Source organism: Leiobunum rupestre, chromosome 6 (genome assembly GCF_980474605.1).
Source record: "Leiobunum rupestre chromosome 6, qqLeiRupe1.1.hap1, whole genome shotgun sequence".
NCBI lineage: Eukaryota > Metazoa > Arthropoda > Arachnida > Opiliones > Sclerosomatidae > Leiobunum > Leiobunum rupestre.
In genome coordinates this window covers 45,580,597-45,601,234 of record NC_143389.1, presented here as the reverse complement: position 1 = coordinate 45,601,234, position 20,638 = coordinate 45,580,597, and the positions used below count along the sequence as shown (strand labels likewise).

Below are 20,638 nucleotides of genomic sequence, written 5' to 3'. Positions count from 1 at the left end.
ATTTAAATCCTAATTTCATTTCATTTCAATCCTAATTCCATTTCATTCCAATCCTAATTTCATTTCATTTCAATCCTAATTTCATTTCATTTCAATCCTAATTTCATTTCATTTCCATCCTAATTTCATTTCATTTCAATCCTAATTTCATTTCATTTAAATCCTAATTTCATTTCATTTCAATCCTAATTTCATTTCATTTAAATCCTAATTTCATTTCATTTCAATCCTAATTTCATTTCATTTCAATACTAATCTAGACCCAATAAACTTCTAATAATTTAAATAAACTTCTAATAATTTAAATTATTAAATAATCGTTTAAATTACGATCTAATCGTTTCAACTACGTTCTTATAATTTTATTTACGATATAATTATTTTCATCACTATTTCAAAATTAAATTTCCATTTAAAACATTTACCGTTATTAAGTGTTTATTAATTTAATAAATTTATCCAAAATAAATCAGGTTGACAGTTTGTTAGTGTTTCATGAGGAATATTTTTAATTCGACCACGCTGAAAATGGCGCTACACAACACCAATTGGAACGCGTCACCAAGCGTGCGCCGCGAGCCGTGGATCGAAAGTCACCTAAGGTTGTGTAGCGCCATCTTTAGCACACTCGGATAAAAATATTCCTCGTTTTGATTAGTTTTGATCGGCACGTGAAGCCAAATTAGCTGCCATGAAAATTCACGGCAATTTTGAAAATTTGAGTCTACCGGAATTTTAATTAACTACGGAACAAGACATAGGAAAATGGCAGAATATGATTGGTTGGATCTGCTAGCACGACGTACGTATGTTCTAAAAAATTCCACTTCTTTAAAATTGCACACTGGTAATGGTAAATATAAAATTATATTTTGCGAAATCGAAGAAAATCATTCATGAAAAAACGTTCTAAAACCCAAAAACTCGCAATAGGCCTTTCTATAAATTAACGTGGTCCTCTTGTTTACTGTTTTTTTCTAACTTCAACAATGGTTCCCCAGCTCTCCCACTAAAGCCAGCTAATGAATTCGTCCATAGGTTTGACTGCATAATTTCAAGAACAAGTTGGGCATTGTTAGCGAATTTATAGAAAGGCCTATTGAAAATTTTTAAAAATTGTTTACATCACGAAAACGTCACACGTAAGTTACTGATAAATGTGGTTTTGAATTTACTTTTTGAGATAATTCTTCAACAATATAATTTTGCATTTTATAACATAACGTTATTTATAATTATTTACCCCAAAATTTAATGGCTATTATCAGGTACTTGTGTCTAATAAGGATGTCCAGTTTACGTAATGGAAGAAATATGAAATATCGCATGTTTTTAAAGAGAAGAAATAGGTTTAATTTCACTAAAAATTAATATGATACAAATGTTGATAACACGCTCCGTCGAAAAAAAAAGGCATTAAGGAAAGTATATAAGAAATACGGTATGAAATAGCGAGGGAAGGGTGAGATGGAAGTGAAGGGCACGAGCTGGTATTGAGCTTACATCAATAGACTTCCTTCCTCGATGGTTTTGGGCAACCATTACTCGGGAATAAAAGTGTTTACGAGCCAGTAGCGCATTGGAAATTGCGAGCAATATATTTGGGACGCTCACGCGTATAGGAGGGGAGAGTTTACAGCGCCCTTTTTTCGCTTTCTTTCTCTTTCTTTATGGAAAAGGGAAGGAATTTGGCGTAGTTGGAAACGATGATGGGATCCGTGGCTTTCCTCCCCGCCTTGAACCGGTATCTATCTCGAAAACGGGCGGCCGCATTCCATCGCTGCCACCGCCGCCCTCTCCATTTCTCTCTTGTCCGTTTAACGAGAACGCGGCCCGTAGGCTTAAATTTCGGGCCTTGGCTTTAGCTCTCCCTTTACTTTTGCGTAAAATGATTAAAAGAGGTTTTCGCCAACGGCCAAAAATGTCCAAGTTCTCTTTCGCCTCGGGGGAATTCTACGTAACTCCGCTTTCACCATCAACATTGAGGTTTCGCTCGGAATAACGTTATCTATTTTTTCCGGAAAATTATTTATCGACATTAAGCCTCGGCCTTTTCATTGGCGCGTTTTTTTTAATACTCGTTCCCAAACAAAAAATAAACTTTCGTTCGTCAATCGAAAACGGAGAGATTTTCTTTCAACTGGGACTACCTTTCGTGAAAAGATTCGAATGTTTACTACTAAAATAATTAGACAACCAAGCCATACAACTAGCGCCAGTTAGGACTAGCTTCTGCTAAACCAGATACTGCAGTCAGGGCCATAGCTGAATGGGCTCGTCTCACCGCTACGTTCACACTTACCCCTAAATTCGCTTCGTTTTTGATAACTAGTTTTCAAAACTAGCGTGAGAAATCGCTTCGTGTTGGTTCGGGAAGCAACTCGTCCCAGTCGGTTCGCTTAGAATCCCTTTCAAAACGACAAGGCGGCTGGGGGGGAAGTAAAATTGCTCGTATTTTCAAAAATAATGGGGATAAAATTCTAAATAATGTCAAATAATATTACTATATGTATAGTAAACTAGATAAACAAATTGTTTTGGGATACATTTTAGTATTTTCAAAATTCTAGTCATAATTTGAAATGGCGTTAAGCCTTGGCTATAAGCGAACTGGGGTGAAGCGATTTCGCACGTTTGAACTAAGAATTATCGTAGGCGGTCAAAACTGGCATACAAACCGACCTAAACTGGGTTTTGGGCTCTAGTGGCTAGTGTGAACGTGGAAGAGCCCGAGCTCGATTTGAGACTGAGCCCAGGCTTTACTATGAGAATGATGCGAGCCCGAGAAGAGACCAAAACGTTGTGGTCATTTAATTTGAGCCCGAGATGAGACCTTTATATTAAACCGTATTTTTGTGAGCTCGAGATGAGACCATTAAAAAATAGTAAATTGCTGTGGGCCTGAGCTGAGTCCAATATAATATAGTGTATTACTACTAGTCCGAGCTGAGACCATATTTTTGTAACGAGCCTTGGCTCCTACTGCTAGAGCTAGTAGCTAGGCCTAACCGAAGTGAAATTGGATTGTATTGATTTGATAGTGGATAGGAAAGAAAAACATCTGATTTAAAAGGTGATCAAGAATCCATACCTCTACTTGGAATGTTTACCGAGGCAGATTTTCGTCTCGATGTGGCTGACGGTTGTTTTGACGTCACTATGTTAACTTAACAAACAACTAGGTGAGAGGGGAGCGCGCGCAGAGGGGATTTTTGCTTTCGTAGGCGGGGCCAAAGCCGTCAGACTGATCTTACCATACGCGATACGGCAGGATAAGCATTGCAAGTAGAGGTATGGATTCCTGAGGTGATATATTATTTTATGTATAATTATGTAAGTTCGAGACGAACTCTTTTGTTTAGGATAAAAAAATATGATCCCGAGACGAGCTCTCGTATTTAAGAAAAAACGTATGAGCCCGGGACGGGCTCTCCTATTTAGTTAAAAATTATGAGCCCGAGACGAGCTCTCGTATTTAGTTAAAAAAATATGAGCCCGAGACGAGCTCTCCTATTTTGTTAAAAAAATATGAGCCCGAGACGAGCTCTCCTATTTTGTTAAAAAAATATGAGCCCGAGACGAGCTCTCGTATTTAGTTAAAAAAATATGAGCCCGATACGAGCTCTCCTATTTAGTTAAAAAAATATGAGCCCGAGACGAGCCCGACGTTTTGTAGTATGTCTACTGATATTAGACATTTTATATCGATAAAAAGTTAAAAACCTTAAAAACCCTTAAAAAGTAATTTATGTTTCAATTTTCTGAAAATTTTTCCGCGTTTTATTTTTCCGGAAAATTAACAACCCTAGTTTTTTCCATTTTTTTTTATTATTATTTCCAGTAAAAAAGTAAGGTTCGAATTGATTTAGGAGCCCTAAATTCTACTTTGCACAGGGCTGCCAATAGTGTTAATCCGGCCCTGACGACAGTGGCGCCGCTATACGTAGGTTTAAAAAAATATTTAGTTTTAATATTCGAAATAAAATAATGAAATATTTGTTATTTTTCAAACTTGAATTTGAAAAATATTTTGTTAAAATTTAAAGAAACCTAACTGATGTCAATGCGTTTAGTTTTGCTTTTTCGTTTCTAAGAGGGGGATCTAAATTTAAAATGTTAAATTAGGTTATCCACTATAAGTTTCGTGCGTAGTTTAAATTTTGGTCACAAGTATCGACGCCTACCGACCGAGTTTTAAATTGAATATATGAAAGCTGTCTGCTCGTTCAAAATTATCTCTGCACAACAGCTGAGAGTTTCAACCGAAAAATATTGAATTTCAAAAGTCGTCTGCTATTTCTTCAAATATTTAGTTCACGGATATTAGGGCAGATGGCGCTCTATTTCCTAAGCTCGAAGCCTATAAATATACAATTTAAGGTATATTTTTGAATATATGCTAAGCAGACCAAAAGCTTTCTTAAAGATAAGTATTTTTAGGAAGAGAATGGGAGCTTTACGCTACAGCACATTTGGAACCCAATCGAAATATTTACGTATTTAGAGAAAATTATTGTTAAAAGGATCTTTTAGTTTTACTAGGTGGGCGAGTAAGCATCCTGGATGGAAGGTAAATAAGATTGTCTTTCGTTGCAGGCATCGCGTGCCAGCGGAGCACGTGTATTACTACCGGAGCCCGAATCACCGAGGAAACCACGTTCTCTCCTTCGCCTTCGCCTTCGACAAAGAGGAAGATGTTTACCAGTTCGCCTTCTGCTATCCTTACTCCTTCTCTCGCCTACAGAGATACCTCGAACTTGAGGAACAAAAGCTATCCCCGTATATGAAGAGAGAACAGCTCGGAGAATCTGTGGTCAGTTTCTCGTATTGTCACCAAATTAACGCGCGAGCACCGGTCATCCATTGTTTTTTGTAAAGGCGATACATTTAGCCTAAGAACGTGCACCTTATTAGCATTCTAGGTTTCATTAGTCCATGGACCAAGATTCTAAGGGAACTCACTGTTTAGGCTTTAAAAAGCACGCATTAATACTGGAAATAGGAAAATCACGGATAATTTTTGTGCTATGTGGACAAACTTGACGTCGCTGAAGTCGATTTCCGGCGTAGTTTCCTAGAATAGCTGGAGCGTTCACGTTCAATTTTGACAAAATGGTGCCGTTGTTGTCGGATAAATGATTATAAAATACGCGAAAAAGTAGATAAGTCCATAATTAAAAGGGATAATATAGCTAAATCCTAAACAAATTTGAAGAAATTTAAAAACTTACTAATAACTCGTACCGATAGGTCTTCGAGCAACGCGAAACTCGGATCAAATAGATCTTCGAGTAATAAACTAAATTAAAAATAAATAAAATAGCCAGAAATTCCAACGGTAGACCGGTTTCGTTCTATTTGGAACTCGTCAGTACCGTGCGGGAAATCTGGCTGGCGACTATCAAATCGAAAAGAGAAACTAAGCCTAAACATTAAAAATTTCAAAACGCGTTGCATATAGCAACGGAAAGCCGAAAAGGGGGGATAAATGATTAGGCTTAGTAAGTTTTAGACCTTTTATTTTTGAAATTGGGCCTTTAAAAGTTTAAGTAATGGTAATTAACCATTGTGTTAAGTAAAAATAACCAGTATGGCTGAGATTTTTTAATAAAATTTATTCGAATCCATTTCATTTCTAAACTTAAAAAAAAATTATGAACTAAGCACGTACTGCCTCCTAAGCCCCGACTCGCAGTGATAGTTGAACAGAATTCTTGAGGCGCATCAAAGTAAGCCTTCTGATTTAGGTCACGACTACCGTTTCAAAATATCCGGAACAGTGAGTCTCCTTAGATTCTTCTTCCATGATTAGTCCAGGCCTAAACATTTTAAACATCCTACCACTTTCTTTTTAAATTCACGCTTGATGAAAACTATTTATAGCATTTTAAATATCTCGCCATTTACGGACAAAATACGAAGAACACTCGAATGATTTTACATATATAATAAATAAGTTAAATTACGAATGTCTAGGGTAGGCTATGGTGTGGTTTACAGCGTATATTTTTCTCGCGACGTGCTAAGCTAGACTCGGCTCCTATTCGACATTAAGCCTTGTCTAAATACGCGATTTTACTCCGAACTAGACCATCTTTCCGAAGAACATGACAAATATTTCTACATCTTCCCTGTCAGAACTAATCGGGGTTTCTTAAATTCATTTTCTAGTAAATTTATTTTCCGAGTTAGTGTCTTTCATTTTCTATTAGTGACGCGTCTTCATAGCGACGGTAGCCAGCCAATGAATTTGAAAAACGCCGATACGTATTGCATTTGACGTAGTTTAAGCCCCGCCCGTTTCTTGAGCCGATTTCGCAACATTGGTGTCCATATATCCTTTGAAATTCCAAATGTATTTACATATTTTACAATAGCTGAATAAGCAAATTGTTTTCCCCACCGACGAACTTGTTTTACTGTTGGGGTCGACGTCACAAAAACGTCATAGAAACGGGTTATGAGTTTTTTTTTTTCGAATTTGGCGTCTGCTTCAGGTACACTGGGTGACAGTGAAACAGCAGCGGCCTTTGAGAAAAAAACAATTTTGGTCCTATTTAGTATTTTAGTATTTATTTTATTTGTTGGCAAAGTGTTGGGTGGGTTATGGACTCCATAAATGAAAATATTCCTAGGTATGTTTTAATATATTTTATATTGTTTGTCGTGTAGTTTTAAGGTTTTCTTTACGTAGGACAAGGCCTATCGGAAATAATGGCACTATCAAAAGTTTGTATATGGTACATACATTTAGATATACAAGAAAAGCAATTTATAATATCTTGAAACTTTCAAAATAAGTTTCAAATGTTTAACTAATAATTCTCTAGTTTATTAAATAACAATTTAACCTAAAAAGATGGTGAAACGATCGAAACGGTCTAAGTAAAAAAAAACAAACTTTAACAGGCGACACTTTAGACGAAACCGAAAAAAAAACGGCTTTTACGGCCAACTAAAAAATGCCTCGGTTGGCGGTACTCCCAACAGTAAAAAGTGAAGCGCCAGATTTACGAAAACACCTATTGTAAACTTCAACCATACAGATAAATTAACAGCCAAATTTTCGATTATTTATAAAAGTTTCGGTTAACTGTTTATTTGGGGTTTTCCTGTTGGACCGAATTATCATTCGACCGACACATTTTCGATTTTTCAGTACGATATTTAATAACTTTCGATTAAGCGATATTTCGAAGAACGATAATCCTATTCGACCGACACAAATAAAAATATAGGTATATATATATATTTATATTTAAATAAAAAAACAATGAAAATAAACTAAAGGAAATTAAGAGTGGTTTCCAACCATCCGTGGTCTCGAGGTAGAGCATCCAACGGCAGTTCAGGAAATCCGGGTTCGAGTCTCCGTTGGGGGAGGTAAGTTCAAACACAAATGTTGAAATAAGTTTCAATAATTTCAATTAATTATCTAATATCAGTGTAATATTCCGCTTGGAATATGAATTAACGATGGGGAATGTTATAATATTGAATAAATTCTGTTACATTTGTATGAATTTCAGGCGATATTTTAGCTTCGGAGATGGAGTTGCAATAGAAAAATGGAAAGTCGAATTGTAGTATTGGGTATTAATTTTTATTTTTATTTTTAAATATTGCTATTTAATTTTAGGTTAGGTTAGGTTAGGTTAGGTTAGGTTACGTTAGGTTAGGTTTGCTTAGGTTAGATTAGGTTAGATTAGGTTAGGTTTGGTTAGGATAGGTTAGGTTGGGTTGGGTTGGGTTGGGTTAGGTTAGGTTGGGTTATGTAAAGTTACGTTAGGTAAGCTTAGTTTTATTTCTTATTTAATTCTTATATTAGTTCACTTATTAAAATACGCGATTTAATAGAGAATCGTTTTTTTTCGGTCGAATGGGAATATCGTTTAGTTATCGTTCATTTTAAAGTAGCCGTCTCAATAAAAAATGACGGGAAATTAAATTTAGATAAAGAGAAAATGTGTATTAAAAATTGGGGGGAATTAAAAATGAATGAATGTAAAAAATGAATTGTTAATAATGAAAAGGGAGATAAGTTTATTGTAAACCTAGTGCTAGACAAGGGGTCACGTACCCGAAAGCTCGCAATTTTAACGTTTATAACAATTACATTTTTTTTAAACCATGAAGTATCAGTCGTGTTATTTTAATTTTATTATACATTTTTAACCATGGATACAAAATTCAATTTCTATAATTTTATTATATCGTTCATTCTATATCGAATTTTAAAATGTGTCGGTTGATTTGGAATTCGGTAGAATGGGCCTATAGCGTTTATTTATGGATAATATTCGGGGTTATAAAACAATTCAATATGCAAAAAATAAGTTTTTATTTAAATAATTTTCGGTTATGGATAAAAACCAATAAAACGGATATTTCTTATCCGAACCCCGAGTTCTAGTAACAGGATACTTATAAACAGTTTTCGTCTTCAATTTTAACTCGAGTTACTGGTCATAATGAGTATAAAAGCGTAAATTTAGAAGGTGGCAAGTTCGCGCTGAAAATACTTGTCCAGCCGGCTAAGTTAAAACTTAAAGGGCCAGAACCAACGTTTGAATTATCTGGGTGAAATTCGAATATCCCCACCCCTTTCGTACCTCGTGATAGCATATTCGACCAATCATATACTGAAGTTTTTCCATCCCTATTATTTATTTATGGTCCTGGCGTGGCCCCGTGATAATAGGCGTAACTATAAAGTAAATTTGATCTTAACTAACTTGTTAAAATGGGAAAACCAAATCACGTGACTACTATTTCACAGCCAACTTCGATTCGGTAACTCGTATTCATATTTAACCGTGTGACGGGGGAAAAGAAAAAATTTATTCCTTCCAGATACTGCAGACAGCTTATTAACTTACAACTTTCTATTACAAAATGTTTTAAATAATAATAATAACTAGATAATTTAGATGAATCGATCAAAATTTAAACCGGCATTAGCCAAATAAAATGAAAACTAGTTCGTGTTTCTTAGGATAGATGCCGCTGCAGTTGTCCACAAAGTCACGTTACTACCACTGCCGTGCAAAGCACAAAAGCATTAACGACTAAAACCAAAATATGGAGAAAACCCGCGAAATTCAAACTTTCTTTGCCTTAAGATACCTCAACTTATTCTTTCAAGTTTATATAGTAGACTTGGATTTTTCAACTCAAGTTATATTCTATAAACTATTTACAGGCCAAACGATATTTCAGAAATATCATTAAAAAAATGCTTTTTACCACGTATATGTTGGAGAGTTTCCAATATTTCCTAATTAAATGTTTGTGGAAAACTTACGAAGGATTTGAAAAAGTTGGAAGTGGCTCCATTTCATGGATTAAATCAATTAAATAATTTATGTGACTGTAAACAAGACTGTAACTTCACATTCTGGAAGTAGGCTAAAACTAAGCGCGCGACTATTTATGTCTTAAAACGCGAAAAAAATGCGTCTTGATTTGACTTTTAAAGAAAATAAACAAATTAATATGTTTTTGATATGAAAACAATGCAAAAACCTAAAATAATGCGTTTTGCAACCAGTCATTTCTCTAAGAACAAAAATTTTAAATTCGAAAATTAGTTGAAAATTGAATTTAACGTATAACATAAGGTGAAATAAAACCAAAATCTGTAAATCGAAAAATTGTTCGTTAATGCCTTTGTGCTTTGCACGGCCGACCATCTATTCACCCCCCCCCCCCTGGACATCATAGTTTATTAAACCAATTCGCATATTACATACAGGGAAACCAACCTTTAGAAACCGCCATCGAGTATAAAATTTTATTTTCGTGTTTCTACACTAGATGACACCAGCGTTGATATTTTGGCGAAAAATTTGGGGGGGGGGGTTAAATTATTATATTTATTATATAATTTAAGTGTTATTTCAAGCTGAAAGTTTATATAAAATATTTTAGAAAATATAGTTATTAAAAATTTCAGCTTTTAAATAACCACAATTTAAATTAGACTTTCGCGGGTTTTATCATTTTTGTTATTTCGGATTGTAAACTGATGGCGCCATCTAGTAACAAGTAGATTATTAAAAATTAACACACAATGGCGGTACCCATGTAAAAGGTTCTTCTCCCTTCTTATATGCGAATTGGTGTATCGAAAAACAGGATGAAAACTTGGAACTCGAAAAAATAATGTTGTCGGCTAACAAGGAAGGGGGAGGGGGGTAGCTAAATAAATTTCGCGCATTCATCACTTATAAGTTCTAATAAATGAACAGTTGACGGGAACTACAAGATCAATAAATTAAATCCCAGAGCGCGACTTATTAAGTGGGCAAACAAGCGGGGGATGGTTCCGCTACAAAGTTGCTTCCGCCGCAGCCCTAGTTAGAGCCCGAATTTAAAAGTGAAGCAGAGCGGCCGCGCAGAATATTGGCCGCTGATTTAAACGAAGGCGGACAAGAGCGCGTTCATAATAGCGATAAAATGCGTAACGAGTTTCCCCAAATATATATACACGCATAGACGTATAAAGGGCACTCGATCGTCACCTTTAATTTGATTACACGAAGAGCGTAAATAAACAGGGTGGCGGGACTGGTGGCGCCCTCGTCCGACGGAGAAAGGAAGTGTTAAAGTCAGCTAACCCGAAGGCGGTCTATTTTAAGCCAGTCAGGACTGACTGGGCTTGATACGCCGAGAGAATGTCCGGTTGGTCTTCCGAAGCTTTCAATTATCGCCGTTTCCAAACCGGCTCTCCAATTAGAAACCGTCTAATTAAATTAAACCAACTTAGATTCGGTCTTTGGGCAACGCGAAGTCGCCACCTCAACCTTCCATTCAAACCGCACCCTCTCCTTATCTTTGTTTCCAAATAATCGCTAGGTTCCAGGTAGCGTCGAGCCCAAGTCGGGTGTCGGACTAGCCCCGCGTTATTTTCTGACATCCATAAACTTTCCATCGCGGAATACGCTATATTTCCACAGCATTCTCGTTTTAACTGATCCAATTAACGACGTAAAATATCTACGCACTTCGTATCTGTACAATGAACAGATTAACCTCAGGCCGGAGTCGCGGTTCAACGTGGTTCAAATATTTCCAGCCACCGGAAGCGAAACTTAAACTGATTAAAATCGGGCGATATAAGCTCGGCGTAAATCCCCCGCTAAATGATTACCTTGGCAATTATAACGAGACCAGACAAAGTTAAACGAATCATTGTTCTTCGTATTATATTCAAAAATAAATTTACTTATACTTAGGTAGTAAGAATATGTTGAGAATATTTGAAGCGGTGCTCCCAATGAGGAACATTATTACTCAGAGTATGATGAAGATGGCGCTACGCAGCACTAGGAGGCTTTCGTGCTTCAATTTAATAATGGCGCACGACCCACGCTCTGGGTAATATCCCGTCGTGAGTGCGTCGCGCGTCCTTTTAAAATAGAAGTAACAAGGCCAATACCTCAACGAGAAGGTCCCGCGCCCTTATTAAATAGAAATGACAAGGTCCATATCTCTACGAGAAGGCCCCGCGCCCTAACTAAATAGAAGTGATACGGCCCATATATTTTCGAGAAGCCCCCGCACCTTTATTTAATAGAAGTGACAACGCCCATATCTCTACGAGAAGGCCCCACGCCCTTATTTAATAGAAGTGACGAGGCCCATATCTCTACGAGAAGGCCCCACGCCCTTATTTAATAGAAGTGACAAGGCCCATATCTCTACGAGAAGGCCCCACGCCCTTATTTAATAGAAGTGACGAGGCCCATATCTCTACGAGAAGGCCCCACGCCCTTATTTAATAGAAGTGACGAGGCCCATATCTCTACGAGAAGGCCCCACGCCCTTATTTAATAGAAGTGACAAGGTCCATATCTCTACGAGAAGGCCCCACGCCCTTATTTAATAGAAGTGACGAGGCCCATATCTCTACGAGAAGGCCCCACGCCCTTATTTAATAGAAGTGACGAGGCCCATATCTCTACGAGAAGGCCCCACGCCCTTATTTAATAGAAGTGACAAGGTCCATATCTCTACGAGAAGGCCCCACGCCCTTATTTAATAGAAGTGACAAGGCCCATATCTCTACGAGAAGGCCCCACGCCCTTATTTAATAGAAGTGACGAGGCCCATATCTCTACGAGAAGGCCCCACGCACTTATTTAATAGAAGTGACAAGGCCCATATCTCTACGAGAAGGCCCCACGCCCTTATTTAATAGAAGTGACGAGGCCCATATCTCTACGAGAAGGCCCCACGCCCTTATTTAATAGAAGTGACGAGGCCCATATCTCTACGAGAAGGCCCCACGCCCTTATTTAATAGAAGTGACGAGGCCCATATCTCTACGAGAAGGCCCCACGCCCTTATTAAATAAAAGTGACAGGGTCATTATTCTTAAGAGAAGGCCCCACCGCCCCCGCGCCTTATTAAAAAACAGTGACAAGGCTCATATCTTTACGAGAACGCACCGCGCCCTTCCTAAATAGAAGTGACAAAGCCCATATCTTAACGAGAAGGCACCGCGCCCTTACTAAATAGAAGTGACAAAGCCCATATCTTTACGAGAAGGCATCGCGCCCTTATTTAATAAAAGTGACAAGGCCCATATCTCTACGAGAAAGCCCCACGCCCTTATTTAATAGAAGTGACAAGGCCCATATCTCTACGAGAAGGCCCCACGCCCTTACTTAATAAAAGTGACAAGGCCCATATCTCTACGAGAAGGCCCCACGCCCTTATTTAATAGAAATGGCAAGGCCCATATCTCTACGAGAAGGCCCCACGCTATTATTAAATAGAAGGGACAAGGTCCAAATCTCTACGAGCAGGCCACACGCTATTATTAAATAGAAGTGACAAGGTCCAAATCTCTACGAGAAGGTCCCACGCTATTATTAAATAGAAGTGACAAGGTCCATATCTTTAGGAGAACGCACCGCGCCCTTACTAAATAGAAGTGACAAAGCCCATATCTTAACGAGAAGGCACCGCGCCCTTACTAAATAGAAGTGACAAAGCCCATATCTTTACGAGAAGGCATCGCGCCCTTATTTAATAGAAGTGACAAGGCCCATATCTCTACGAGAAAGCCCCACGCCCTTATTTAATAGAAGTGACGAGGCCCATATCTCTACGAGAAGGCCCCACGCCCTTATTTAATAGAAATGACAAGGCCCATATCTCTACGAGAAGGCCCCACGCTATTATTAAATAGAAGGGACAAGGTCCAAATCTCTACGAGCAGGCCACACGCTATTATTAAATAGAAGTGACAAGGTCCAAATCTCTACGAGAAGGTCCCACGCTATTATTAAATAGAAGTGACAAGGTCCATATCTTTAGGAGAACGCACCGCGCCCTTACTAAATAGAAGTGACAAAGCCCATATCTTAACGAGAAGGCACCGCGCCCTTACTAAATAGAAGTGACAAAGCCCATATCTTTACGAGAAGGCATCGCGCCCTTATTTAATAGAAGTGACGAGGCCCATATCTCTACGATAAGGCCCCGCGCCCTTATTTAATAGAAGTGACAAGGCCCATATCTCTACTAGAAGGCCCCACGCTATAATTAAATAGAAATAACAAGGTCCAAATCTCTACGAGAAGGTCCCACGCTATTATTTAATAGAAGTGACAAGGCCCATATCTCTACGAGAAGGCCCCACGCCCTTATTTAATAGAAGTGACGAGGCCCATATCTCTACGATAAGGCCCCACGCCCTTATTTAATAGAAGTGATAAGGCCCATATCTCTACTAGAAGGCCCCACGCTATAATTAAATAGAAATAACAAGGTCCAAATCTCTACGAGAAGGTCCCACGCTATTATTTAATAGAAGTGACAAGGCCCATATCTCTACGAGAAGGCCCCGCGCCCTTATTTAATAGAAGTGACGAGGCCCATATCTCTACGAGAAGGCCCCACGCCCTTATTTAATAGAAGTGACAACGCAAATATCTCTACGAGAAGGCCCCGCACCCTTATTTAATAGAAGTGACAAGGTCCAAATCTCTACGAGAAGGCCCCACGCCCTTACTTAATAGAAGTGACGAGGCCCATATCTCTACGAGAAGGCCCCGCGCCCTTATTTAATAGAAGTGACAAGGTCCAAATCTCTACGAGAAGGCCCCACGCCCTTATTTAATAGAAGTGACGAGGCCCATATCTCTACGAGAAGGCCCCGCGCCCTTACTTAATAGAAGTAACAAGGTCCAAATCTCTACGAGAAGGCCCCACGCCCTTATTTAATAGAAGTGACAAGGCCCATTTCTCTACGAGAAGGCCCCACGCCCTTATTTAATAGAAGTGACGAGGCCCATATCTCTACGAGAAGGCCCCACGCCCTTATTTAATAGGAGTGACAAGGCCCATATCTCTACGGGAAGGTCCCACGCCCTTATTAAATAGAAGTGACAGGGTCATTATTCTTAAGAGAAGGCCCCACCGCCCCCGCGCCTTATTAAAAAACAGTGACAAGGCTCATATCTTTACGAGAACGCACCGCGCCCTTCCTAAATAGAAGTGACAAAGCCCATATCTTAACGAGAAGGCACTGCGCCCTTATTTAATAAAAGTGACAAGGCCCATATCTCTACGAGAAAGCCCCACGCCCTTATTTAATAGAAGTGACAAGGCCCATATCTCTACGAGAAGGCCCCACGCCCTTACTTAATAAAAGTGACAAGGCCCATATCTCTACGAGAAGGCCCCACGCCCTTATTTAATAAAAATGACAAGGCCCATATCTCTACGAGAAGGCCCCACGCCCTTATTTAATAAAAATGACAAGGCCCATATCTCTACGAGAAGGCCCCACGCCCTTATTTAATAGAAGTGACAACCCCATATCTCTACGAGAAGGCCTCACGCTATTATTAAATAGAAGGGACAAGGTCCAAATCTCTACGAGCAGGCCACACGCTATTATTAAATAGAAGTGACAAGGTCCAAATCTCTACGAGAAGGTCCCACGCTATTATTAAATAGAAGTGACAAGGTCCAAATCTCTACGAGTAGGCCCCACGCTCTTATTAAATAGAAGTGACAAGGTCCATATCTTTACGAGAAGGCCCCACGCCCTTATTAAATAGAAGTGACCGGGTCATTTCTTAAGAGAAGGCCCCACCGCCCCCATGCCTTATTAAAAAACAGTCACAAGGCTCATATCTTTACGAGAAGGCCCCACGCCCTTACTTAATAGAAGTGACAAGGCCCATATCTCTACGAGAAGGCCCCACGCCCTTATTTAATAGAAGTGACGAGGCCCATATCTCTACGAGAAGGCCCCACGCCCTTATTTAATAGAAGTGACGAGGCCCATATCTCTACGATAAGGCCCCACGCCCTTATTTAATAGAAGTGACAAGGCCCATATCTCTACTAGAAGGCCCCACGCTATAATTAAATAGAAATAACAAGGTCCAAATCTCTACGAGAAGGTCCCACGCTATTATTTAATAGAAGTGACAAGGCCCATATCTCTACGAGAAGGCCCCGCGCCCTTATTTAATAGAAGTGACGAGGCCCATATCTCTACGAGAAGGCCCCACGCCCTTATTTAATAGAAGTGACAACGCAAATATCTCTACGAGAAGGCCCCGCACCCTTATTTAATAGAAGTGACAAGGTCCAAATCTCTACGAGAAGGCCCCACGCCCTTACTTAATAGAAGTGACGAGGCCCATATCTCTACGAGAAGGCCCCGCGCCCTTATTTAATAGAAGTGACAAGGTCCAAATCTCTACGAGAAGGCCCCACGCCCTTATTTAATAGAAGTGACGAGGCCCATATCTCTACGAGAAGGCCCCGCGCCCTTACTTAATAGAAGTAACAAGGTCCAAATCTCTACGAGAAGGCCCCACGCCCTTATTTAATAGAAGTGACGAGGCCCATATCTCTACGAGAAGGCACCGCGCCCTTACTTAATAGAAGTGACAACGCAAATATCTCTACGAGAAGGCCCCGCACCCTTACTTAATAGAAGTGACTATGCCCATATCTCTACGAGAAGGCCCCTTGCCCTTATTAATTAGAAATAATTCCCTAAAATTGACGTTTTCCGACGCGATTTAAGCAGACGCCGGTGATATTTTTCTTACCTCCATCTTGGACTTAAGAACACAGGTACGTTTTGGCTTCCCTAAAACGTTAACACACTTACAAGGAGGCTACCTGAGCTGTTACACACCGATTTTGTTCAAACATTGGTAGACCTTCATGTAAAAATTCTAAAGGGATTTTATTCAATGGGCAACGGTTTTGCCATGGCAACAAATATGTTTTTGACAACTTAAAATGGAAATTTTCCCATTGAAAATAACATGGTATTTTGACCGATTCAAAGGGCCCTAGTGAAACATTTTACAAAATTGAATAAAAATTAAAATACCAAAATTATAAAAAAATTTATAAATATTGACGAAAAAAATAAATTCCCTTTAGGATTTTTCAAGTTACATGAAGGTCTACCAATCCCCCGAGTTTGAACAAAATCGGTGTGTAACACCTTGGGTAGTCTCCTTGTTAGGGTCATCCCTCTACAGGCGGAAAAGTAGCTGACTCTGCGCAGGTTCGAAAGAATCACACGGAGCGTCCTCTTATACAATATTGTACTTTTTGCGTCTTTAATAGCTTATATCTTTAATAGCTATGAGGTGGCGTAGCTTACGTTCGAGATTCGAAATTTTAAGCATGGCCGCTGCTTGTGATACCTTCGCACTTGCGCAGTAGCTGTTACGCCTGTTTTCCCCAATAGAGGAATAAGACTAAACGGGTCGCGCTCTTGCTAGGGAAATTCAGTGGGTTAATTACTCCAATTTTGCTTGATTTGGCCCGGTTACCAAAATTCCTCACTACGCCACTGCCGGTCACCTAATTTAAAACCATTAAAAATCTTTAGATGACTTCTACCTTAGGTGGTTCATTGGGTATTAGCCTAGCTGACTTTTAGTGGTCCACTAACCGACAATCTTTTTAGTTTAAATCAGTGAAAAATGCAAAACACTTTTGGAAATGATCGTCATATGAACGCGTCAGTGTAAATTCCCCATCCCCTTTCCCAATAGGTCTTAGTACTAGAAAACACTAACCAGTAGTTTTAGTAAGCGGATAATTCTGAGATTTCGGATTATGGTAACAAGAGTAACCCTATGATGTTATGGTTATTTTAATCCAATTCTGTGGTGCATGGCGAATTGTTCGAGTCAGGGTAAAATCGTTTTTCCAAAATGGCGGCCGATGGCCATTTTACCAGATGAATTCTAGATAAGCAGATGATTTTCTCAGTTTACTCTCTTACTCCCACTTTTGAGAAGCAGTAGAAAATGTTTATCTACACCAGAACGAGCGAATAATTCACGGTACAGAGTAAATTTATCTATCAGGACAAGCGAATAGTTTAATTTAGCGTAAAAGACTAGGGTTCTGACATTCGTCAAAAAATTATTTTATAAATCTGGGAATAAACTTGAAAATCCCAAAATCTGAGCGAAAAATAATTATATAATCTAAAAATTAGCCTAAAACACTAGAAATCAACACGAAAATCGTACTCTGAAATCTAATATCAGTTTCTGATTTCTGCAACCACTTTGAGATTCAATATCAAGTGTACGACCCCTCGGTAAAAGGTGTATCCATCTTTTGTTCCAGAGCAAGCGAAAAGTATCCACTTCCAAGCAGACATCCCGAGGTGTTTATCCCCGATTTCTTTTTACCTTGAAAGCTCCTAAAAGGAAACGTTTCAATGACCTTTCGTTTTGCCATGACAACCAAAATTTTTTACACAGCTCAAATTTAAACTTTCTCTACGCAAAATAGCATTGTAAAATCACGACTTTATTTAATTTATTTAAGCCAATTTTATAAATATTATCTAATTTTATCAATTTTACCCAATTTGTTTGGCAAAATTTTAATTTTTAATTTGTTTTTGAAAATGGCAAAGGCAAACCGTGATTTTGTCATGCTATTTTACGTAGAGAAAGTTCAGACTTGAGTTGTTAAAAATATTTTTGGTTGTCACGGCAAAACGAATGGCCTTTGAAACTTTTCCCTTTAGGAGCTTTCAAGGTACATTAAGGTCGACTTAACCCCCGAGTTTGAAAAAAAATCGGGGGTTAAGTCTCCTTGTTAGTGTAGGTATTTGGTACTTCACTTTACGCTTATCAGCAACACTAGCTGGATGTGTAGTTCCAGTGGAATGAATAGTTTTGACTATTCATCTACCAGCCAAGAAATAAGGGTATCTTCCCATTGCGCCGAATCCCATTAGACCGAATTCCGCCAATGTTTTTGATGAAATTAGCCCAAAGGCGGGTTTTGTATTTTTCTAATGGATTCACAATTGAGCGACCGCAAAAAAAATAGTTTTTCTTTCTACTCCATTAGGTGAGGTTAAGTTAAGTTAGGTTAGGTGAGGTTAGGTTAGGTTAGGTTAGGTAACACTGCAGGGGCGTAGGAACCAGGGGGGGCAAGGGGGGCAATGCCCCTCCCTAGAATTTTGCTGGGAGGGGCAACTAATGTTATTGCCCCCTCCAACTTTTGGTCAGTTGAAATCTTCAAAAGGCTCAAATTATCATTTTAGAAGCATATAAAGCTTATAGAACCTCAACTGTGTTTAAATTTCAGTCTTTTCCCGCCAATGTATATAGTAGTGAAAGTACACATGCATTCGAAGAAGCTACACTCCATTAAAAATTCAAAACCATTCTCCAGACCCCTTTTCGTTTCACTTTGCCCCCTCCAACTTCTAGAACGTTCCTACGCCCCTGTAACACTGCATGCTGTTCTGACAGATGCTGAAACGGATAAAACCGAATCCTAAACCCGGAGAAGTGCGGCTTTTTCGGTCGAATGGGATTCGGCGCAATGGAACAGATTCGAAATAAGTACTATAATCCAACTCCGAGGTAAAATCGAGTTTTGGAAAGTTAACCATCAACAAAAGCGTCATCTCGACCAAATAAGTTTACTCCGTACGTGACACGAACGCTACGAACAACTTTTAAAATATAAAATTTGAGCTCCGTCAATGGATTTATTTAGTTGCGCGGGAAGAAAGGAATAGACGTCTAAAGAGTGTCGAGTGGAGGCCGCGCCATGATATAGGAACGAACCTCCGTAGGAAGGCTGCGACTCTAAGGATTCTTAATTACTTTTCTCCCGGTTCCTAATGGTTTTCGCTGTATACGGGAAAATGTTCCTCACTCTCGCTCTTCTTGGCTCTCGAAACTAGGAAATGCAGTTAAGCCTAACCGGCAGCGTATAATACCATCGCCCCCAAAACACACCCTTTATCTTCTTTAGTGGAAAATTCAATTGTTATAGCGCGAACCGAAGCTTAAGAGGGCAGTTTTCTCTTAGGCGTTTGAAGGGGGGATCGATATTAAGCAGACTTTACCCCCCTCTTACGATCAACGGTACTGTCCGATAAGCCTCGATACCGCCTCCCCCTCCTGCGCTACACCCCATTTTACAGGAAACACCATGGCCCGATCGGCCATAACCCCCTCTTATACACCAGATCTAGCCAGATCGAGTGTACCAGCGAAGAAAAGGGAATCGGGGAAAAAATTACAGTAAGAAGCTCAGAGAGGGCGCTAAATTCCTATAAGGACAAAAGAGTGTTTGGAAGATAATATCTTTTCGCTATTGACTTTGATGGATTTCATCGTATAGTCGGCTGGCAATCTTTTTTTAAAGAATATGGAGGCGGAGGGGGTAAAGGCAGGGTTTGTATATCAAATCTAGCCTAGCCTTAGACGCGATAGGCCTCGCCAAGCTTAGCTAATCTAAGGACTTTATAACTAAAATAGGATCCCTGGAAAAGCTTTATCTTTTCTTCTTTAATTCATTCCGGTGATGCGATGGCTGTTGATTGCTTCTCTTAGGATTTCAATGGATTCTCGGAAAGAGAAACTGGGGTTAAAGGTTAAAGAGCGAAGAGTAGTTATGTGTACTGTTCATTTTAAGACTACCAGACGCCTTTTATCGTCACCTTTTAAATATAATTATTAATAATACATAGTAAAATATCTCATAATATATAGTAAAATATCTCATAATATATAGTAAAATATCTCATAATATATAGTAAAATATCTCATAATATATAGTAAAATATTTCATAATATATAGTAAAATATTTCATAATATATAGTAAAATATTTCATAATATATAGTAAAAAATTTCATAATATATAGTAAAATATTTCATAATATATAGTAAAAAATTTCATAATATATAGTAAAAAATTTCATAATATATAGTAAAATATTTCATAATATATAGTAAAATATCTCATAATATATAGTAAAATATCTCACAATATATAGTAAAATATTTCATAATATATAGTAAAAAATTTCATAATATATAGTAAAATATTTCATAATATATAGTAAAATATTTCATAATATATAGTAAAATATTTCATAATATATAGTAAAATATTTCATAATATATAGTAAAAAATTTCATAATATATAGTAAAATATTTCATAATATATATTAAAAAATTTCATAATATATAGTAAAATATTTCATAATATATAGTAAAATATTTCATAATATATAGTAAAATATTTCATAATATATAGTAAAATATTTCATAATATATAGTAAAATATTTCATAATATATAGTAAAATAT

At 38.2% G+C, this 20,638-nt stretch overlaps 1 protein-coding gene across 1 annotated transcript in view; it reads left to right on the top strand.

Annotated features, from left to right (window-relative positions):
* LOC149941141 (cytosolic carboxypeptidase 6-like) overlaps positions 1-20,638 on the top strand; it is a 384,878-nt gene that overhangs the window by 338,972 nt on the left and 25,268 nt on the right. Inside the window, exon 5 of the mRNA XM_090179425.1 lies at positions 4,597-4,813. Coding sequence (XP_090035551.1) covers positions 4,597-4,813 — 217 coding nt within the window. The remainder of the gene's footprint in view (positions 1-4,596; positions 4,814-20,638) is intronic.